The 24,886-nt window shown below is 41.0% G+C and overlaps 1 protein-coding gene across 1 annotated transcript in view; it reads right to left on the bottom strand.

The window, feature by feature from the left end:
* Window positions 1-24,886, bottom strand: part of LOC134677908 (mitogen-activated protein kinase-binding protein 1) — a 127,797-nt gene that overhangs the window by 62,387 nt on the left and 40,524 nt on the right. The window contains exon 2 of the mRNA XM_063536354.1: window positions 5,159-5,250. Coding sequence (XP_063392424.1) covers window positions 5,159-5,250 — 92 coding nt within the window. The remainder of the gene's footprint in view (window positions 1-5,158; window positions 5,251-24,886) is intronic.

Genomic DNA, 24,886 nt, shown 5'->3' with positions numbered 1-24,886 from the left:
CAACACTGGCGCGTGCACACTAGTCTGATGCGCTGTGTCGTGTCGCTGCACCGCCCCCCGCACCTCACCCGACCTGACGCGCGACCGGGATCGCTTGTGATGCGACACAACACCAGCCGTCACAACACACGGCATCAGAGAAATGTGAACGCAACCATATTAAATGTATGAAACCGATACCGCTCTGATGCATCACAACACAACACGACAGACAAATGTGAATCCGGCTTTACACCTATACTTGAATGAATGAATAAATGAATGGTTATTTGCATCAAACATGCGTATATGTATATAGGTGTTACATAATATATAGGTATATATGGGTTGTACTATTTGTCTGTCTGTCAAATGACCCATAGCCGCCAGCAGGCGCCACCGTCGCATACACAGCCGGTCAGGTTTCCCATCGCACACACACCGGGAATAGTTATCGATGACTCCGTGACGGTATGGAGTGGTGCAGCCATGGTGGCGAAAATAGCGGATTTACAATGTTATTTATAATTATTTTGGGTTTTTCTTCTTGTCGAGACGTTTTGCTGTGATGGAGGTGTTTTTGTCTACTCCGTCAAGCTTTTTTTTTAAATAGACTACTTCAAATATTAATTGATATATTGTTATGATTAGTTAGAATAAAAAAGGTAGGTATGCAAGATAATGCGGAAGGACAAAACCATTTTCGTTTAAAAAGAAGAACTACCTTCTTACAGTTTTACCCATGTATTCTTCGTCACTACGCGCGATATATTTCGGAGAATCTAGGCTTCTGTTTTCAAACACGGGTCTGGGAGTACTAAGACCTGAGTGAAGTGAGAGGGCGTGCAAACCGTAATATTACAGTATAAGTAGTTAATTTTACTCACGAGAGTTTGCATTTGATCAGCGAGGTTAAAGTTTCATATGACTTCTACGTAGGTGTTTAAGATTTTTCACGCATCAATATAGCAGCCGAGCCTCAGTAGGTACTATGTTATTTGTTATTTTGACCTTTAGTCATACATTTAAACAAAGAAGAGGCTGGCGCTTACTTAGACACTAACTTTCATAAATACCTACCTACTTAACAGAACTGTGGTTAGTCAATCGTGTTGACTGCCTAGTGGAGAATTACGAGTAAACCGCTCCGCTCGTCGCCCCGCTAATCGCTCCGCTCGCACATAAACCCTCAACCTAACCGCGTCTGTATGACGGACGCGACGTCCTCTCTCACGGTCGCACAGACAAACATACATATACAATATATACATACGTGTTAACACTTGTATGTCAATCGGTTGATGTTTTCTCACTGCAAATGATGTAGAAGTGACCGTTAGTGGAGCTTTGACCTTATTTCGTTTGTCTTAAGGGGAAGTATAGCGTGATCGTCCATACAAGAAGAGAAAACGTTTTTACAGTACATATGATCTTACTTTCCCGCACTAGTGCGGGAAACAGCACTTTCCGTGCGTATGTCAAAAGTTAAAAGGGCCATATGTACTGTAAAACGTTGTACGATACACGTGCGAATAAGTAATTCGCAACTCGTGTCGATTTAAAACACTATCCCTTCGGTGGTGTCTCAATTTATCGCCACTCGTTACGAAGTTTCTACATTTCGAGTTTCCTCTTTTCCGCACTTGTATCGTAAATAACTATTCCACTTCTAAATATTTTCCATTCTCCATTATTGTTCTGTTTGAACGAGGATTCCGCCTTTTCGAAGTTCGAATTATCGAGGTTCCACTGTACTATTGCACCTGGTACCGGTAAACATATACCAGTATTTAATGTCGGTATACCTTTAACGGTTTGTTGTTGCATTAAAAGCAGGTAATTTCATAATGCATTGATTGACTGCATAATCTAATCAATACTTGAATATCAAAGGTTAGATAGTGAATTAAGATACGCGTTTGTGACGTTCCATAGGAAAAGGACATCGGGGGGGTAGGCACTTATCCTATTAGTAGACCGTCTAAGAAAACTTTGCACCGATATGAATAGGACAAACTGCGGAGGTGTCATTATAAACGTCAGATTTATGAACCCGATGGTCCCGGATTCGAATCCTGGTAAGGGCATTTATTTGTGTGATGATATACAGATATTTGTTCCTGAGTCATGGTTATTTGTTTTCTATGTATTTAAGTATATCGTTGTCTAAGTACCCACAACACAAGCTTTCTTGAGCTTACCGTGGGGCTTAGTCAATTTGTGTAAAAAAAATGCCATATAATATTTATTTATATTTATTTTTTATTTATTTAGATTTTCATAGAAATTTGACATTAACTATGCCATTGCCACTCTTTGCCATTGCAGAGTTATCTTGGTCCGACTCCCATTCTACAAGAACGAATTATGTTCATATCATACTTTCAGTTAGGTACGTTACACGTTGTATATTATTGGATTGTATATTACCCGTTTGGTAAACTTAATTAATACAATGAATCACCCCTTCCGTGGCATAACATTGCAATTACCACCATAACGGTCACTCATTAAGGTCGCATTTACCTTGGCATTCGCGGTTGCATGTCACGGTCGTAGGTGAACGACCTATTTAAGGCGCGGCGCGGGCGCGGCCGCGCGGTGTGGTCAAGCCCTTAATCGATAGTCGAGACCGTTTGAATTTAAAGTTTGCACGGACAGTTCAAATGAATAACTTACTACTTACTGCCGTGGCGCAGCGACCTGAAGTGGATCTTGGCCTCTGACACTAAGGAACGCCATGCTTCTCTGTCTAGCGCCGTTTCTGTCCAATCGACGGCACCGAGCTCGTTCAGATCTTTCACGACCTCATCGCTCCAGCGATACCTAGGACGCCCAACCGGTCGTCGACCATCCGGACGGCCCATGTACGCTCTCCAAACCGCTCGATCTTCACCCATACGGACCACGTGCCCGAGCCATCGGAGTATTGAGGCTTTCGTTTCTCCTACTATATTTAAATGAATAACTAGTATTTAAAATTCCAGCCGGCGTATTATGGTTGGCTTTATCCATCTTTATCCACGTGATAAAATAACTGTCACTGATGTAACCAGGACCCGGGTATGTCCTTAAACCACGTCCAAGACCACCGGTGGACGGGCAGCAGCGTCCCTCAAATTCGGTGTATACTCGACTGCGATCGCCAACCCGCCTGCCGAGCGTGGCGATTATGGCATTCACCCCCCATAACAAGGGGGAGGCCTATGTTCAGCAGTGGACGTCTTATGGCTGAGATGATGATGATAATGATGATGATGTAACCAGACGAATGGCGAAACTGAAGTGGGAGTGGGCTGGACATGTCGCCCGGAAAGACGGCTCGTGGTGTAAGAGGCTGGTAGAGTGGAGACCCTGGGGAGAGTCACGCCCAGTATGAGAAAACCAAAGATGCGTTGGCATGACGACATCAAAAGAACAGCTGGAACAAAATGGGTACAAAATAGATCAGAATGGCAAAAACTGAAGGAGGCCTACATCTCAAAGATTGAAAAGGGCTAAAAAGAAGAGAAGAAAATAACTGTCACTTTTTAACACCATGGGATAGAAAGTGACGGACACCGTTTTATCACGCTGTCACGTAGACAAGAACGATCATCATATCCGTACAGCTGACAAAAAGATGACAATGTCATTATGTGATACATTTTTTTTTTTGAAAACTATTGAATTCCTACGTAAGTACTTAGATGTCGTTTTGCAGATAATTGAGTATATCCCTTCGTGTACACAAATACACGTACCTACTCATGGACAAATTTAATGGAACGTAAAAATGATTTAATTACTGGATTACAACACCTACAGTAATTCCAAAATTAGGAATTAAACCTTTTTTTTGTGTTCCTTTATGTCCTTGATTGTATAAAAAAACCACAGTAATAATAGTATATAATGTATATATACCAGGTAGCATTGTTAGTAGTATTATGCTAGCCCGTTTATTGGTCTCAGTCGATGACCTCTCGCGCATGTGATGTAAATGTGACATAACGGCCGTTTAGTATGCACAGTGACATGCTATCGCCAAATGTATGTAATTTATGCATTAAGTTCTATCAACGCCTTTATTTTGAAAATAGTGAACAAAACAGGGCTTAATATTGAACCCTGTGGAACTCTTAAGAATCTTACAAAGGCTTACTCCTGAAAAAGGAATATTACAATAAAAAAAAACTATCAAAAGTTTGCCCACAGCGTTACTATTCGGTGAACTCGACATTCGACAGATTAAAATGTTTTCATTTTCTGTCTGAAAAGCAGAAGTATGTATGACATTGTCATTTGCTTTTGCTAAGTCAAGAAACGCCAGAAACCAGCTCGCTCCTTGTGAGCGCTAGCGAGTGTCCTACATATTAATAAGGTTATCTGCATTTCCCATTTCTGTGTCATATTAGTGGTAATTGACTTAATTGTTCAACTAGGATCACGATTGCACTAAGCAGTTTTTTAGGCAAAAAAAAGAAAGAAGTGTAATGCACGCGTTAATGAGAAATCTGTACTTAGTTCTATTAATCCTATTATGTTATCTGCGACATATAAAAATGTCTTCTTCTTTCCATCCTGTTACCCCCTGCTGCTGGGGTGTAGGGCTCGAATCTTTTTCTTCCACTGACTCCGGTCCTGGGCAGCTTGGGTAGCCTCCTCCCACCCACCCATATAAAAATGTAGATCTAGGAATAATTCTCTGAGATTCCAAGATTGACTAATCTTTTCTGTCGATGACCGTCCAAGCATTTGATGTAAATGTTGCATAATGACCATTTAGTATGCACGGCGACGTGCAAGCTATCGTCAAATATATGTTAATGTAACCAATGGGGATCCTTACTTTGTTAACGGTACGTACGTCAATGAGGACGTATTGGATTTTAGCGAACGCCAAGTCTTTTTTATTGCTGCTGAATTAAATTTAAGTTGTTTTAAAATAAATGCGACTAAGTGAATGCTATTTTCTGGACCTGTGTGGCATACAAGCGGCTGAATGGCGTCAGATCGCACAGGACAGGAACGAATGGCGATATCTAGTGTCGGAGGCCAAGATCTCTACTTATGGTCGATGAGACAGCGAAGTAAGTAAGTAAGAATGCTATTTTGCAATTGGTAGCCTGATTAATCTGTGCCGTCAAGTCAGGGAAGGACTTGCAATAAAAAAATTATAAATAGGTACGGAACTCACCCTGCCGGGTACGCGACGAGCTCGGTATTGGGATCACAATCTAGAGCAGCGTTGGAGGACACTGTCAGCCCGAGCACGCTCTCCAACTTGATCTGTTGACAAAAAAAAAAACAATATTATAACACAATAGCTACACGCTGAAAGATATGTCATATTCTGAAGAAAAACTGACCAATCCTTCCCATGGCCGAGGCCGGCCACCACATTGTCCACCTATATCATGCCTACAAGCGTACGTCATCATAATGTATGAACAGCATGATGACGTAGGCTTATGTCAGTCAAGTGGTTCGCGAATCTCGGAAGAGAGTACCAGGCGAAGTATATTATTATACCATACCATGCCTATTTGTAATATTTGACAGAGGGATGGGCTGGTATCCCAGAGTCGCGATTTCGAGTGTCGTCCGAAACAGTGGGAATTTCCACTTTTCCTTTATTTCGTAACTTTACGAATCGTTATGGTAACTACGTAGCAAATGTAGGTCATGTGTTATGTGTGGTTTTCACCAAATAACCATATCCCATTAGCACACAATTTTGGAATCTAAACCTTACTAAACCGGTTTCAAATAAAGTAAACATTACTAAAGATAGCAACAAGGCCTGCCTATTTCAATATTTACTGGTGTATTAACTAATAATGATAAGTTTTTTAGGCCCAAGGTGGCAAAAGGTAAGGTTGGGTTTGAAGTATTTTAATTAACATTTTTCTTGGCGGTTAATTAATATTGAAATAAATTCTTGAACACGTTTGATTTGACAAAGAATTTGTAGCAACTTGTCATATATTAGAAACCATCAGCCGTATTCGAACAATGTGATACGTCAAATACTAGATATTGAAAAGATATGGAATAGATATGTCAGTGTCAAACAAGTGTCAAAAGTGACGTTTTTGTTTGAAGAAATGTAAATTTTGACACTGACATATCGTTTCAATATCTAGTATTTGACGTATCTCATTGTTCGAATACGGCTGCATGTCTTTAGGTAGATCCACTTCTTGTAACTCGATGCTATCTTCCAATGGCTATTCGTCCAGAGGGTCACTTTTGAAAATTGGTTTCTACTCCCCTTTAGTCTTAATATTTACATTTTCTTCTAATTTTCTCGCTTTTAGTAGTAGTTGCTATTTTCATTAAATTTGTCTCGGCTCCGCATATTTATCACCAGACTGACCGTAATGACTCTTTATTCTTTGAAATGAGTTTACAAATTTGCATTTTATCCTCTAATAGTACCTACAAGAAATTTAGTTTAAACCTTATCTTCGTCTTATAAGTTAATTTTGAACGACTTCCCAAATGTGAGCATTCTTCAGTAAATATTATGACAATGCAATAATAAACAATGCGCTTTATTACAGAAATATTTTATAAACCAATTAAAATATAATATACATATTTAGAATGAATTAATACACCTACATATTATTTTTAGCGTAACGCTCAAACAAACATGTGTGTTTCAGAACTGTCAAATAGCTCATAAATATGTAATAATTATTAATTATATCATATAACCAGTTCCATTACATATTTATTCAGCGAAAACGCATAACATTACTATACGTTTCCGTTGATTTTCAAGTTTAAAAGTATAAAAAAATTATAAGATATCATTTAACGCGTATTAAAATAGTTTTGGTATTGCAAGAAACATGTTTTTCATCAAATACCCATGTATTACCCGTTTCCGGATTATTATCGGTATCGGTGTCGCAAACTTTTATGCAATAAAAATAAAGTTTTCAAATGAGTTTATAATTAATTTTATTAGGTATAGGAGTAACAATTTTACAAGAAGTGAGAATAGCGAGCCCTTTTCATCCTTATAGGAGAAAAAAAGTGTCCTAAAATTTCCATACATTTTTCAAACTTTCCTTTTTGTTACCGCCATACAAAATGTATGGGGAAATGGTAACACAATGGGAAAAAAACTCTGGGACAATTTTTTATCCCATTAGGATCGAAAGAGCTCGTGATTCTAAGTAGAAATAACACAAAAATGGCAAAAAATAAAAGAAACGCTCAACTATGTATTACGGCCCCGACACTATCATGGATACTGACATTACTTTGACGGAATGACGTTTTTAGTGATAGTGTAGGGAGTGTCATGAAGGAATGACGGCAAGAAATGAAGTTTATTTTAATAATTTCCGTCAGTATTGGAGTCAAAGTAATGATACTAGAAATGACATCACTACTGACAGTGAATTGATTAGAATGATGGAATCAGAAATGACAGAAAGAATGATGGACGATAATGAAGTTATTAAACATTTTTAATATTTTTGAAGTAATGTCAAAATAATGACATTATACTGATACTACTGATAGTGAGTGGAGGGCATATAACTGACTGCACCTAAAGATAGTGAAAATAAAGCAGCCTACATAACAGTTCTAATTAGTCGATATTTCGACCACTCGATCACACTATATAACAGTGAAAGCGAAAACGAATTGATACGCTATCGTTATTAATTTCAACCGTTAGAAAGTTTTTTTATCACCACTAAATAATCTAAAATCTATCTTCTCTCGAATACCGTAAAGTTTAATTTCGAGTAACAGACGAATTTGATAGGAGTTTAGATATAAAAGTGACTTTATTTATATGTCCAATATAATGTAAATGTATGCGTTATTAATAGTATATGGTATTATCGAATTAGTAAAAATTTAAATAGAAAATTAAGATTTATTACCAACGATTTGGCAAAAAGACGTTCTGAAGAAAACGATATAATAACCACATAGTATAATGTCATTAAGGATAATTTATTATTGCATATTTATTTACATAAATTTTCCTAAAGAAGTACCATCGCCTACACTGTTAACTGTACATCGGTGGACCTTATGCCTTTTGTAATAACGTCCACCAATGTACAGTTAGAAGTGTTGCTGTTTAAAATATTTTATAAGCAGACTGTCAGAACTAATATAGTAAGTGTCATAACTTGTAGGAAATAACATGACAAATGACAAAAGATTGCAGTGAAATTAAATTATACGAAAACTGGAACAGACCTTGCCATGCCAAACGGGCTTAATGGAGCTTTATCCATCTTTATCCACGTGATAAAATAACGTCACTGTTTGACACCGCGGGATAGAAAGTGACGGACACCGTTTTATCTCGCTGTCACTAGACAAGAACGACTATCATATCCGTATACAGGCACCATCAGTTATAGGAGCATTCCTTGAAATTGTCTACCGTTGTCCCGAACAAACGCGAAGATTTAAAGCTATAAGAGTTTTCTTTTCTATGACAAATGGTCAAAAATATGCACAGAAAAATAATCGCCTGCTTAAATGCCGCGAAAAAAGTCGCAACACAGGAAATAAAATGCGTTTGTACGGGACAGCCCGTGGAATGCTCCTATATCAGACATGCCCGTACCATCACGCATTTGTCTACTTAATCCTATAAACTCGACTGAACATACCGTCAGATCAATGTTACAACTAGATATAATAACGAGAGACAACCACATAATCTTTTAAGAAGCTGATACTACTTGCTACTTAATTTTATCTCAGATCTACATACTCTATCACTTAGTGTAAGTCGGTCAAATGTGGATCAGCTGACGGCGTGGGCGGACAACTTTGACCAGAATTCACTAAGCCAGACGTAAAATGACTTAACTAAATGTGTCGTGATGTGAAAAGGGAAGTTAAAATTGCTAGCACTGGTGTAAGTAAACGTTCTTTTTTCATAGATTGGAAATTTGGCTTCAAATGTCCTTAACTTCAATGTCTTTCTGTAGGAGAAAAGACCGTATTGGTGTTTACACCATCAATAAATACTATATTTATACATCAGTCATTTCATTGCTTAAACCAGGAATATGATCACGCGCCATGTTGCGGAATTTCACTGGAACTAATTTTTTCATACTATACTGAACTGTCACCCTATACAAGACAATAACAGCGCCGTCTTGACAATGATCATACCGGATGTGGCCTGTAACACGAGCAAATAATTAAAACATAGATTGTACTCCTCAAACGGTGACAGTTTTGTTCAACTACTTTTAAAAATTATGAAGTATTTAGACTCCCTATTTTTCATACAAAATATGTAAATATTATCTTCAATGGACGCCATCGCCACGCCATTATCAGTGTGATTGACGTTGCACGCCTTAAACATAACAAAATTCTCAATACATTGCGTCTTAGAATAAACTTTAAAGTTTATTAAAAATCAAACCACAAGTTATTATTAAAAGTCGCTGAACAAATGTTGGTCAGTATGAGGAGTACAGCCTACGGTTTAATTTTTTGCTCATATTACAGGCCACACCTGGTATATTACTGGTCAGGCTTTACAAATTTAATATAACTATCGATGCTCAAGGCCAATGCAAAAGCGGCGTAAACGACGTAAATGTCCTTTTCCTATGGAAAGTCACAATTTTCGTAAGTTAAGTCTCTCTTCCATTAATGATATATGCTATGAATGGAATACGTTTCGACATTTATAGACCCGTCCTAATAATGTTGCGTCTAGTTTGGCCTTGACTTTTTTTGCATAACTTTATATTGTCTGGGTTATTAAGGTATAATACGAGTATATATTATGGGATTGGTTTTTCGATATTTAATGATCATGGAATGCAAGTCATACAACCAATTGGACATTCATTAGATTCAATTCAACAAAAAATATATTAATACTCTTCACAGTCTTAACTGACCACTGTAAACCCTCACGTTATTAGGGTATAATATAATATTTGAACAATCGGACCTGAAAATGATTTTGAGGACCATTGATGTGGGTCCTGTTTCCTGTGCGTCCGATCGTAAGATCAGGCAGATCGTAATGTTCCTGTGTAATGTCACACCCCGGACACTGGCGATCGAATGTATGAAACAAACGCGTTCCTACGCACACAGAGAAGCTCGTGTAGGTGAACGCGTACCATGCTTGTGTGAGTGAGATAAGACGTGCGAGGGTTCTCGCCAGTTTGTTGTCAAGTTCAATGACCTCAATTACTCAAAACTCATTGTTCGAATTAGGAAGAAATAAGAATTGTATTATGTTGTAAGGTGGGTATCTAAACTCAATTTATACAAGTTTCCTATTTTGAATCAGTATAAACAAAGTAACGAAAATTGTGTAAGGAAATTCAGGCCACCAACATATTACGCAAGTTGTAAACATGATTTTTTGTTCATATAGGTATTGTATTGGTTTCAGTGTGATCTGATAGGTTTTGTAAATATTTGAATATTTTACGTGGTCTCCGCTCTGCGCACCGCGTCGTCGCGTCCTTGCCAGCCAGTAACTGTGAGGTAACCGAGAGCGGGTGGGCGGCACTTTCAACGGGAGGCAGGGAGTGTCCATACTGTACGTTAGTACTCTTTATTATACTGTGGTAATGTTTTGACGATAGTGACACTAAACCAATATATAGGTAGGATAGGTTCGTTAGGTTGCTTCAGATGCCCGAAGGGCAAACTGCCCAGAATTAGGAGCCCCGCTCCGTCGACTCAGGGAACGTGTTAAAGATTTTAACGTTTCACGATATGCCTAGGAATTTCACGATATGCCTGATCTTACGATCGGCCGCCGACATATACACAGTATTGACGGTATACTATAGGAGCATTCCACGGGCTGTCCCGTACAAACGCATTGTATTTCCTTGTGTTGCGACTTTTTTCTCGGCATTTAAAGCAGGCGATTATTTTTCTGTGCATATTTTTGACCATTTGTCATAGAAAAGAAAACTCTTATACCTTTAAATCTTCAGAAACTTCGCGTTTGTACGGGACAACGGTAGACAATTTCGTGGAATGCTCCTATAACAGAATTTTCCAAACAAATCTCGATAAGTATATACAAGTGTATTCTAGAAGCAATTTGTATGCCTTGCATAACGTCGTCACCGACGCCCACGTATAGATGCCTTCGCCATATCGGCATCGCATTTAAATCTGTGACGGACGCGCCTTTTTTTGCTGAAGGTCTGTGGTCATGACGTAGATCGCCTTTATAGATGATAGGACCACATGTAACTGTATAAAGTATCATTCTATGGCACTTGCTAACTATGTAAATAATAACCGGGCAAGTGCGAGTCGGACTCGCGCACGAAGGGTTCCGTACCATAATGCAAAAAAAGGCAAAAAAAATGGTCACCCATCCAAGTACTGACCCCGCCCGACGTCAAACTTCGGTCAAAATTAACGTTTGTCGTATGGGAGCCCCACTTAAATCTTTATTTTATTCTGTTTTTAATATTTGTTGTCATAGCGGCAACAGAAATACATCGTCTGTGAAAATTTCAACTTTCTATCTATCACGGTTCGTGAGATACAGCCTGGTGACAGACGGACGGACGGACGGACAGCAGAGTCTTAGTAATAGGGTCCCGTTTTGCCCCTTGGGTATGGAACCCTAACAAGCCGCCATGTTGAAATCTCTGAATGATGAATTTACTAGTGACTTTTGTTTACATAGTTAGCAAGTTCATAGAATGACACTTCACAGTTACAGCCTAGCCTTAACATTCCTTGTAAGAAGTCTAGATTAGAGCTAGTGGTGAGTTTTTTTAATTATAAAACTTCCGTAAGACTCAGACACATGGTTTCGCCGCCATTGACTTGATATAAAGTCAGTACATTTCATGCCCCACACGTCACGACTTGATATGTTATACGGAACACGGAAGGGAGTCGGCATTCGCACCATTTCCCCTCTGCCGAGGTACAAGATCAACTGTGCATGCAGGGCCGTATTTACCCTAAGGGCCCCCCCACATCTAGCGTCTTTCGAGCGTCGGCGTCTGTCGGCGTCTGGTCAGCGCTATGGAAAATGACGTCGCTGCGCAGTTGCGTCGACGTTGCGTCGAGCAGCGGCCATAGAATTGTAGACGCCGACGCTCGAAAGACGCCAGATGTGGGGGGGGGCCTAAGGCCACCGTACGGCCCCTGGCGGATTGCATTTTGTTTTTCTTCCTTGCTTCCATAGTCTAATAAAACATGGTCTTCTCTTCCCAGAGTGACACAGGCCTACGTCACAATAACATGGCCGCTATATATAGCGCTATCGCATATTATCATATAGCGCTGTCGCATGATGATGTAGGCTTGTGTCAGTCAGGTGACCTAGTAAAGACGGGAAGAGAGTACCAGGCGGAGTATATTATTATACCATGCTTGCTTCTGGGGCGGCAAAACTTATTGGCCCGCGGGGTGCCAAATTTCAAAATACGCCCTTGTGTGCATGCACACACCTAGCGCGGTGCGTGTTGTGACTCATACGTACACAAAAAGAGATCGAAGTGTGCATGATTTGTCTTTGACGGTGTGTCATTTTCTACGTATGTGTGTCATCATTACAGATTGGATTTTGTACATGAGTGAGAAGTGCGACTGTGTGCACTTTTCGTCCCGCAAAACAATGTCGTTGTCCAATTGACATTAAACGCTAAGGACGTGATGATGATGATGAACCTAACACCAAACCAACGTATACCATCATCACAGTATTGATCATTCCCAAGCCTTAATACAAAGAGATAAGGTCTACTTTAGATCAGTGGCAGTAAACTTCTGTTGTACGCCACGCTAAGGACGTGATGATACTGATGATATGATAAACCTAACACCAAACCAATGTCATCATCAAAGTATTGATCATTCCCAAGCCTTAATACAAAGAGATAAGGTCTACTTTAGATCAGTGGCAGTAAACTTCAGTTGTACGCCACGCTAAGGACGTGATGATACTAGCTGATGATATGATAAACCTAACACCAAACCAACGTCATCATCACAGTATTAATCATTCCCAAGCCTTAATACAAAGAGATAAGGTCTACTTTAGATCAGTGGCCAGTAAATCGTTGTACCATTAAACGTTAAGGACCCGTCAAACGGGTGGGCGGCCTTGACTGACCTTGCCAAGGCTATGGCATCCTTGCGTGTAAATGTAGACTACATATATATGAATGGCTATTCCGTGTCTGTAATTTTATCTACCACGGTATCTTGCTTTCTGCGTTTACGTACAATCGCCATCAGTTATATCGGAGCGGCCAAGGTGTTCTGAATATCTGAACGCGCACTCTAACGCCTTTACAATAGAGGCCTGTTCAGATATTTGTGAGCGCCTTGGCCGCTCTGATATCTGATGGTGATGGCAACTGTACTTACTGCGTTTCATAAGAGCATTCTTAAGAGGAGTCTTAGTAATAGGATCCCGTTTTTACCCTTCGGGTACGGAGCCCTAATAATGTGGAGTGTAGAGCATATACTTTTTACCGAAAAGCCATAAATTGAGTTATTTCTACCTACTCAGAATCACGAGGACTATCAACTGAAAAAGAAAACTAGTGTCCGAAAAATTTTTTCAGTTTTGTGACGCATTTCGTTGTTAGGGTTCCGTACCCAAAGGGTAAAACGGGACCCTATTACTAAGACTTCGCTGTCCGTCAGTCCCTCCGTCCGTCCGTCTGTCACCAGGCTGTATCTCACGAACCGTGATAGCTAGACAGTTGAAATTTTCACAAATGATGTATTTCTGTTGCCGCTATAACAACAAAAACAGAATAAAATAAAGATTTAAATGGGGCTCCCATACAACAAACGTGATTTTTGACCAAAGTTAAGCAACGTCGGGAGTGGTCAGTACTTGGATGGGTGACCGTTTTGTTTTTGCTTTTTTTTTGTTTTTTTTTGCATTATAGTACGGAACCCTTCGTGCGCGAGTCCGACTCGCACTTGCCCGGTTTTTTTTTTCTTTTTTTATTATGAATGGGCTTACTCATGGCCACAGACTAGCCGAGGTCGGCGGCCGATCGTCAGATCAGGCATATCGTGAAACTTGAAAATCTTTGACTCGTTCCCTGAGTCGACGGAGCCCCGCTACGCGGGGCTCCTATTTCTGGACAGTTTGCCCTTCCCTTCGGGCATCTGAACTATCCTACCTATGTATTGGATTAATGTGACTATCGTCAAAACATTACATAGGAACATTACGATCTGCCTGATCTTACAATCGGCCGCCGACATACATACGTTATCGTTATTTTCAGAGGCGTGCCTAGAGTTTTGGAGTAAGGCGAGCCGAAAGACATGTTCTCGTAATAACTATCCAATCTTCACTCTTCAGACTCAAATGCATCTACCTATCTGCTAGCGTGTCGAGGCGAGCTAATCATACCGCACTGTACGGCTACCATCAGTTTGGCATTGACATAAACGCTATCGTGAACGTAATTTACTTTCTATATATCTCCTTCGCAATAATATGTCAGTACGAGCGAGATGCATAGAAAGTAAATTAGAAATTACGTTCAAGATAGCGCTTATGTCAATGCCAAACTGATGGTAGCCATACTCAGGGCATACTATAACTAGATAGAATTTTACACAAAGTTTAACTTTACCTTGCCTTCGTTGAGTAATTCGTGGACTAGTTTATATACCATCAAAAAAGGATTCGCCAAACAGGTCGGTGGCCTTGTCTGACCTTGTCAAGGTCGTCATGGCACGCCACCATAACAAAACTGGATTTTCTGTATGAAATCTTTGCTACGTTATTTATGTTTTCGTACTAAAAAGTAATTGTAGGATTTTTTCGGCATTTCGTGGTTAAAAAGAGTTAAATTTCAAGGGTTAGATAACAAATATCTAGCCGGCGAGATTGCTCGACCCGATCGCGCGAACAAGTGTCAAAAGTGACGTTTTTGTTTGAAGGAACGTCACTTTGACCAGGGCTCGGAACCGGTATTTTTAAAAAACCCCGAAATACGCCAATATTTTGAATAATTTAATGCTCTTTACGTAAGACTGAATCATATATTTGGCTAACGACTTTGTATTATAAGATTGTCCAATTAATAATGAAATAATAAACCAAAGAACGGAAAAAAACTTAATAATACCGGTATTTTTGTATGGAGCAAATACCGGTTTCCGACCCCTGCTTTTGACACTTGTTTGACACTGACATATCCGATCCATATCATTTCAATAATTGGTCGAATACGGCTGTCATTCTGTTGCCGACATAATATATATATCTGAAGACACCACTATTGTCAAGGCGCTAGATTGCGTGCCCAGATATTTTTGAGCAACTCAACCGCTCCGATATATCTGATGGCGACTGCACAACATAATTAAACAAATGGCTATGTAAGTATGTAATTACCGCTGTGCCCGAAGCGTGTATTTTAATTATCCAAACGTTTATGTAACGATGGAGTAATATTACTTCAACGCTGTTGCGAGACGGCACGGTATTCTAATTTTGTGTAACAAAACGTGGGCTATGTTTTATTTTCATACACAATTATAGCATTAATAAATATGAAGAAAAAAAACAATGAAAGGACCGATAGTAAAAGGAGGAGGTGTATTTGCCTTAAAACTTTTAATACATACTTAGTTATTTCGATACAAGTGCCAAAAATAGAAAATTCGCAACGAGTTCAACACGATCGCAAGGGAGTGTTTTAAATCAACAGTCAGTGGGCCGCTTAAGGTCACTACCACAATTCTTACTAATTCAACGACACCTCATGAGGTGTATATGTCAAAAACCGTCCAGCGGTTTGTGCTGTAGGGCGTGCCAAAGAAATAAACCTAAGTACATATACTACATACAGGGTGAAATTGAAATCACTGGCCATATTCATTCCCGGCACTGGGTTACACTTAAGGAATCTGTTTAGCGAAAAAAAAGAGTAATTTTTTTTTAATTTTCATTTTTCAATTTTGAAATATTTTCCACGAGTCGTGGTCACCCTATTACCACAAATGTAAACAAACCTAATAGTAGGTTTTAACAACAACATCAGCAAAACCCTTATCTGACCTTCACTAAACCTTATAATCGTTGCAATAAGGTCCACCCAGTTAGTGTTGGCGATGGTAGGCAGGTTTATCAATTTCGAGGGTAGTCTAAACCATTCCGTGCTAGCGGTAAACATAACGGTAAGCATAAATGATTAGTCACTCGTCACTCGCCAACCTTAAAATAATAATCGCGCGCGTACTAAGGTTTAAAAAAATGTTTTCGAACCGGGAATATTACGAAATGGTACGGTGTTATTTATTAAGTGGTGAGTGTTTACGTGGTGCACAAAGACTATAAATGGAATCAGTTCCACGCCTTTGCAGACAAGGATTGAATCCAAGAGTACCATCTCGTGGCACTTTCGTTAATTGCGTCGACTTTTAATCAAATGTAAGTACATAAGTTGATTCAATTTTTTAAATACGCCTGAATGCAAAGATTCCTGACCTACTTTTTACTCATTGTTTTTAAGCCACGGACGTTTTGTTAATAATCATTAGTCAGAAATAACATTTTAGATTAAAAATGGGTTGCCTTTGCATTTTGACGGTTCTAAGCCCGTTAAAGTATGAAGGAATAATTAGCAACTTATGTAGGTAAGCGTCTTATCTCGCTGCAATAGGGTTCATAATTGGTGACGCGATTGCAATCAGCGGGAGGGGCGGGGTGTCAATGACCTTAACTGATAAGAGAGAAGCGGGTGTAGTGGGCAGTTGTCGGTTCACCATAACGTACGAGGTTTTTAGGACAACTTGATGATGAGTTATTTCGAAAAAAATGTACTGAGCGGTATTAAAAGAAACAAAGTTTTGTACGGAACACTAAAAACACGTGTTTAATATTTTTTCGAGTTCTTTCGGGTGTTTCAATTTGGCCAGTGATTTAAATTTCACCCTGTATACATAAGCTCGAAAAAAATTACCCTCCTGACGCAGTCGAGTAAAAAATTGATGTGGGATTATGGAGACTGTAGGTACTAGGTACGAATTCAGCTGGTACCTTCTTTACTCATAGCTTCATGGTAAAAAGTTTAATAAAAACATAGCAGCTTCGGTGCGAAGGTCCATATTAATATTAAATCGTATAAAACATTCAACAAGAAATATTCCGTCTCATAACATTATTATCCGAAAAACAGTACCTATTGTACATATGAGAATATTCATATCATTATAAGCTGTAACCTAATAACAATAAGACGTATATTCGCTTGGAACACAGATATTATATACAGCTACTTAGAAAGATGTGATCCTACGTATCTAATAAACTTAATAAAGTCTAGTCTAGCATTTTTATGAGGCTTGAATCTACATTAGATTATTTATAATACATTACTATAACACGAGGCGCTTTTCTTTGATAATGAAGTAATTCTTGCTTGTTTGTAAAATATTACAAGAACATATGTGGCTTAGTGTATGTGTGATTGTGTGCGTGCGTGCGTGTTTGCGTGCGTGCGTGCGTGCGTGCGTGCGTGCGTGCGTGCGTGCGAGCGTGTGTGCGTGCGTGCGTGTGTATGTATGTGTGAGGGTTTTAATTTGTTACTGAAACTCAAAGAAGAAATACACGGACCGAAAAATGAGAGCCCTATGCCCTTCCGAGAGCCCTATGTCCCTGATGAGGGATAATAGGATATCAGCATTATCATCATCATCATCACAAAGCCCAATCTTAAGTATAGGAAGTTCAATCCCATTATTCGACCTCTTATCCCCATTATCGTACGTTCATTATCGGAACATTATTAGTGTTATTACCATCATGATTCGCACTTCTGTCATCATTAAGGTCGAGTTGTATCACCATCTCCGGACAAACTATTATCAACCATATATCTATATGATTAGAGCTAATATTTAAATGCAGGGTTATGTATAACGTAAGACCTGTATTATAAAGATCGATTAAGGGTCTTTACAGATTGCGTAATTTTTGAGTTAGATTTCGAATGCCAGCAGAGTTGCAGATAATTTCGTATAAGTTTAAAATAACTCAACTTAATGATTAGAGTCTACAAATTGAGTCTTAACTTAAGACAAAACAGGAGCTGAGTTTTAAATATTTTAGGTAAATATACCCGTCTCGCTAACGGAAGCGGCACCTAAAAGTAGTGCGATAAGGACAAGGCGAAAAATCCTGCGTAAAAATCTCAAAAATCGAGGTTTCGTACTCCTCTGTTTCCTCCTCCAAAACTTAACCAATCGTAACCAAATTTGGAAATCTAAATGATTATGAAATTATCTGTGTCGGAAAGTTTTGCTTTTTTGGCTAATTGATATCAGTTTTGAATGCCACGCCTCTCATTGCGGCATAGTCAATTAGGCCATTTTGGCCATTTTTGAAGGGCTCTAGCGCAGTGGTTCTTAACCTTTTCAGTCCGGTCACCCCTATGACTAACTAGGGAACCTGATTTTACCCCTCCTCCCAATGGTAATAAAAAATAAAACGGGTACGTTTGTTGTATTGTTATACATATTAGGTTAGCTTATTACCCCCGTAAAATACCAGTTTTACCCCCACGGGGGTAATTACCCCCAGGTTAAGAACCACTGCTCTAGCGCCTTAAAAAACAAAAATATCAAAAAAAGCAAAACGGTCCGACACAGATATTGACAATATTAATCTGTGTTGAAAAAATCATTGCTCTAGCTTCAAAAACCACGGAGGAAAACGAGGAGTACGTTTGTATGGAGAAATGACCACTCCTGTTGGCTCTTAAGGGGCTACCCGAGGTTTTCAACGATTTTTGACAAGTTTTGAATCGTATCTTTTTTTTTGCACTACAGATAGAATTTTAAGGCAAACGGTTATCGGTTCTTCAATCTTATATTTCCGGTTTTGTCCACAGTATTTTGAAAAAAATGAATACTTATTTTTTTATGAATTTTTTAAACATAGTCTAAAAAAACACTTTTTTCGTATCTAGTTTGCAGTGTAGGATCTTACATGTACGAAATCCACATATTTGGGTTCGTCTTTGAAGTCTCGAAAATCGTGTCCAAGGTTTTAATTTTAAACTAATTAACACAAAAGTTATGGCCAGAAAACCAGTTTTTTAGCCTAAAATTGTTCAACTTTGATGCTAAATATCTCGAAGACAATGAACTTTAAAGTAAATATGGGATACTATATTGCTTAAAGCCGTTGCTGTTAATATGATAAGCTACAAAAAATATTAGAAAACTATAAGGGATTCAGATCGAAGGTCATTGACGTGGGGGACCCCCTTAAAGGTGAGGACTCAAAAGACTCGAGAAACTCTTAACCGTATAATAAGCTTGAGCTCGATAAGCAATCGAAAATGCGATCTGTCCAGTTAAAAGCAATTTTAAACTTTGCAACTATAGTGATAGAGTACAATCTCGTTTGCGATTCATTCAAAAGTAGAGTCGACTTCAGCAATTATTAAGCTTTTGTGTACCATCGTAATATGCCATTTTAAGCCTTGTTGTTATTAAAGTAGAGTACATTTTTGTTTGTATCGTAGTGGAATTAATTTTCTGTTATGCAATAGTTTCGATTCATTATTAATCCGTTGTTTGATTAAAACTGAGCGTTGGTAGCAGCTGATATTGTTTGGATTAACTTGTGTAATGATATTAATGATAAACATTTTATACAAACATTTAACAAGGCAAGATAAATGTTGTCTAAGGCATTCTCTGTAGGTTGGCAGTGGAGGGCGTCCATAAAACTTGCTTCCCACCTAACTAATATTGCAACCCCTAATAGCCCCTCCCCCTACAGATATCTAAGGGCCCCCCCACATCTGGCGTCTTTCGAGCGTCGGCGTCTACAATTCTATGGCCGACGTCGACGCAACGTCGACGCAGCGTCGACGCAACTGCGCAGCGACGTCATTTTCCATAGCGCTGGACCGACGCCGACAGACGCCGACGCTCGAAAGACGCCAGATGTGGGGGGGGCCCTAAAAAGCGTGGCATAATTAGCTCCGACTTGCCCAATTGGTATGTAAATATGTGGCCTCTGGTAAGACAGACAGTTATTATTTGTATCGAGTGAAGTCGTACTGTAGTCAGGATGGCCAATTGTTAATAAGTTTACTTTAGAAAGGGTATTAATACCTACAAGACCTACAAGTGCTATAATCCAATAGGTAATCCTAAATATCCTAATAGGCTTTGTCAATGTCAAAACAATTGTCACCGACGTATGTGTCATCGTCTAAGACAGAAAGCTGTTTTTTGATCGCGTGAGGTCACACTGCAGTCAGGATGGCCAATTGATAGGCTGAGTTTCAACCAAAGATATGCACGGATGTTAGGAACCAATAGAATCACTTCATTTGTTTGCATCGCTCAGCGTGCAGGGATTCTATTGGTTCTTAGGGCCCCCCCACATCAATTCTGGCGTCTTTCGAGCGTCGGCGTCTGTCGGCGTCGGTCCAGCGCTATGGAAAATGACGTCGCTGCGCAGTTGCGTCGACGCTGCGTCGACGTTGCGTCGACGTCGGCCATAGAATTGTAGACGCCGACGCTCGAAAGACGCCAGATATGGGGGGGCCCTTAAAAACACGTCCCTCGATACGCATCCTCGTACATCTCTGGTTGGAACGCAACCTTAAGCTCGATTTAGACGATGCGAGAGCTCGCATGCGAGTTTCATACCATCGGTCGGTCGAATTGGACGTAACAAACAGAGGGCCTACCGCGAACCACGTTCGACGTGTTGCCTCCCTGTCACACTTACGTACGAATTTACAAGTGGAACAGAGAGGCAACACTTCGATCGTGCTTCGCGGTAGGCCCTCAGTCCGCAATGTAACTAAAATCGCATGCGAGTTCGCGCGCCCTAAATCAGCTCTTCAGAAACACAAAAGCCTTACAAGAGCTAAAATCCAAGAGTTAAATTAGGCATTGTCAATGTTAAACCAATTGTCACCGACTTAAACATGTATTGTGTCATCGTGTGTAAGACAGAAAGCTCTTATTTCGACCGCGTGTGGTCACACTGCAGTCTGGATGGCCAACTGATAGGTAAGTTTCAACCAAAGATATGCGAGGATGTCGGGAACCAATAGAATCACTTCATTTGTTTTCATCGCTCAGCGTGCAGGGATTCTTAAAAACACGTCCCTCGCTACGCATCCTCGTACATCTCTGGTTGATGGCTCCTCTACACGATGGGCCAACGCCAGCTACTCTAAGGGACGCAGCCATGCGGTAGAATGAGATAGCAATATCGCTTGCTCCCTATAACACATAAATGCGTCCCTTGGAGTGGCCGGCGTTGGCCCATCGTGTAGAGGAGCCATGAAACGCAGCCTTAAGCCCGATTTAGACGATGCGAGGGCTCGCATGCGAGTTTCATACCATCGGTCGGTTAAATTGAACGTAACAAACAGTCCGCTATGTCACTAAAATCAGTAAAATCGCATCGCGCCTGTGGAGTGTAGACTGTAACTTTTCGTGATGAGGGGTTCGTTGGGTGAAGCGTAGAAACTCGCCGCTGGAACGCGCTGGCCGTCGTGCTGTCTCGAAGTCCGCTATACCTCCATTTACCGGAATATGTGTTGTGTGAAATAAAAACACATATATCTGAGTTTATTTACTGGAGAGTGTTCAGGCAAGTGATAGAGTTAAGCTCTCTGAGTTCTCTGAATATGCTACAAATGGCGCGGGTTTATATAGGAATGGCCGGGCGATTTGTATCTCTGAACTAGTGGGCATTATATGCAGAGTGAGTTTTATTTATTTCTGTCAATCTCGTTAATTATAAGCACGTATGAAAGGAGCACGAATCCTAGACTTATAAATAGGTACAATATTAAGCACGTATGAAAGGAGCATGAATCCTAGACTTATAACTAGATATAAAACATTCCACGCAATTCATTTGACATAATATGTGAGCACAAAGTAAAACATGATATAAAAAAGTAAAAATAGTAACCTAAACGTAAAGACTAATCTAACACATGCATGACCCTAATAGCTATTTACGACAGTCTCCCCCACGTGTGCTAACACCGTTTTCATGCTCGGAGTAAATGGGGATGAGTCTGGAAACTGGGCGGCGGACGTCACCTGCGCGTGTGCGAACAATGGCCACTCTCACATGACCATCTGGGCCAGGAAATAGCTGGGCGATTACGCCTCTGGGCCACGTTCCTCGTGGCATGGAGCTATCCGCAATAATGACTACGTCACCTTCATGCAGTCTCTTCACGTTTTGATGAGCACCGGGCCTGGGGAGGAGGCTGGGTCGGTATTCCCGCTGCCAGCGCCTCCAAAATTGGTCGGCCAGCGTTTGCGCTGTTCTCCACGAGGAGAGCGACATAGTTGCGTCTGTGAAGACACCCAGTGGCGACATAGCACTTGATCGACCGATTAAAAAGTGGTTCGGCGTCAAGGCTTCGATGTCTAAATCTGGATTCACTGGTGTCAGCGGTCTGGAATTGACTATGTGCTCTGATTCTAGCAGTAAAGTATGTAGAACCTCTTCGTGGGGTGCTCTTTCTTTCAGTACTACTTTTAATGCCGTTTTAACGCTGCCTACGAGCCGTTCCCAGGCACCGCCAGCGGAGGGGTTGCCGGGTGGAATTTTTTTCCATTTTATGGCTCGCTCAGTCAAGAAGGGCTTGAGACTGTCGGGCAGCGTGTTTTTGGCCTCTGCCAGTTCTCTTTCAGCGCCGCAGAAGTTGGTGGCGTTGTCTGAATAGAGAACTGTAGGCGTGCCGCGTCGCGCTATCATTCGGCGTAGCGACAGTATCATGGAGGATGCCGAAAGTGAGGCGGCAAGCTCCAGATGTACAGCGCGAGTCGTGAGGCATGTGTATAGTACACCCCACCTTTTCTCGCGGCGGCGGCCTATAGTTATCTGCATGGGGCCAAACAGGTCTACGGCTGCAGCGGTAAACGGCGGCTGATTCGCTTTTAGCCTTTCTGGCGGCAAGTCACCTATGGGAACTTTGATTGGCATTCCCCTATAGGTTCTGCACCATTGGCATTTATTCGTTATGTAGCGAATGCTACCGCGCAGCCCGATAATGTAGTACCTTTGTTTCAACTCGTTGATGACGGTCGCGTGGTTGCCGTGATTGTAGAGTGCATGAAAATGCTGTATCAACAACTTGACGAAATCTTCTTTCGCATGTAAAACAGGCATGTGCGTGTTTTTATCGATTCTCGTGTTCAGTACGATGATTCCGTTTTTGTCAAGTTGTACAGCGATTTTGTATAGCGGAGATTTCTTCAGGAGTGGCCGCCCAGCTTCCAGAAGCTTCATTTCTTCCGGAAATGCAGCCTGTTGGCTCCTTCGGATTAGCAACATCTCGGCTAAATCTACATGCCCCTTGTTAATCTCTGTATCTGTTTTCTTAGCGAACAATGCGGCTTTGAAAACCTCGGCGGCAACTAGAATACTAGCGGTGGCGCGAACTAATCGCACGAATTTTGAGAACCTACAGACCTCCGGCAGGTACTCAAACCTATTCTCCGCAACGCCTACCGAACATACAAGTTTATTGACGCGTTCCTCGCCCGCATCGGCAACGGGCGTAGGCACTTTTTCGATCGGCCAATGCTCACTAGATTTACGTATAAAATCGGGCCCTACGAACCATCGGTGGTTCACTCCAAATTGCGCAGGTATTCCGCGGGTCGCGTCGTCCGCCACGTTAGCCGCACTAGGCACCCAGCGCCAGTTGGCGGGGGTGGTAGTGTTCTCGATTTCTGCTAACCTATGTGCTACGAACGTTTTATACCTACGTGGGTCCGCACGTATCCACGTGAGCGCCGTTTTAGAGTCAGACCAAAAAAACCTTTCCTTTATTACGTAATCTGACTCCTTGACGATGGTTTCCGCTAATCTAGTAGCTAGTACGCAGCTCTGTAATTCCATTCTCGGAATGCTAACTACCCGGAGAGGCGAAACGCGGGCCTTAGCGGCCACTAACGCGGAGGTTCTAGTCCCCTCGGGGTTGACGCTAACTAAATACACGGCCGCGGCATATATTTTTTCGCTCGCGTCGCAAAAAACATGCATATATGCCTCCCTATTAAATGCGGGCACGTGTCGCGGAATTTCCAAGTCTCGTAATTGTTGTACGTTATCAATGAACGATCGCCACGCGGGTGCGAGTGAGACGGGTATAGGCGAGTCCCAATCGATTCCTGTCCTCCATATCTCTTGCATTAACGCCTTACCTAAGACGGATATGGGGCTCACATAACCGATCGGATCAAATATCGACATCGCGCTACTTGTTACCTGTCGTTTCGTAGGTAATTTCTGACCGTTAAGTACGTCTTCGGGCGTATTACGAAAGTTTACGTTAAAACCTAAGGTGTCACGTTTGTGATTCCATTTCAAACCTAAGGTACGCTCGCTCTCGTTCGCGCCTAACAGCGACGTTTCCTGATTGCTATTAACTACGTCAGCAATTACCGCAGGATGGTTCGATGCGAACCCGCGAAGTTCGAATGACGCGCGCATATTTAGCTCGTAAACCTCGTTTACTACGCGTCTCGCGTCCTCTTCAGACGTATCGAGGGCGATCAACATGTCGTCCATGTACGTATTCTTTATCGTTTTTTCCGCTGCGATCGGAAATTCTTTACTATGCGATTTTGCGTTTTCGTTTTTGACGTATAGCGCGGTTGTCGGCGACGCTGCCGAACCAAATATTAGCCGCTTCATCCTATATTCTTGCGGTTGGGAGGTACGGTCCTCTCCCCTCCAAACGAAACGTAACGCATCGCGGTCTTGCTCAATTATTTCGATCTGTAAAAACATCTCTTTGACGTCCGCTATTACCGCGATTTTACCCTCGCGGAAACGCACTAGCACGCCGAAAAGTGATTCTAACAGGTCGGGGCCAGCCAACAGCGCGCTATTGAGCGAACGTCCGTAAGCTGTGGC

This window comes from Cydia fagiglandana, chromosome 27 (genome assembly GCF_963556715.1).
Source record: "Cydia fagiglandana chromosome 27, ilCydFagi1.1, whole genome shotgun sequence".
In the NCBI taxonomy this organism is placed as follows: Eukaryota; Metazoa; Arthropoda; class Insecta; order Lepidoptera; family Tortricidae; genus Cydia; species Cydia fagiglandana.
The sequence above is the reverse complement of the archived record's forward strand: the minus strand, read 5'-3'. Positions and strand labels throughout refer to the sequence as shown.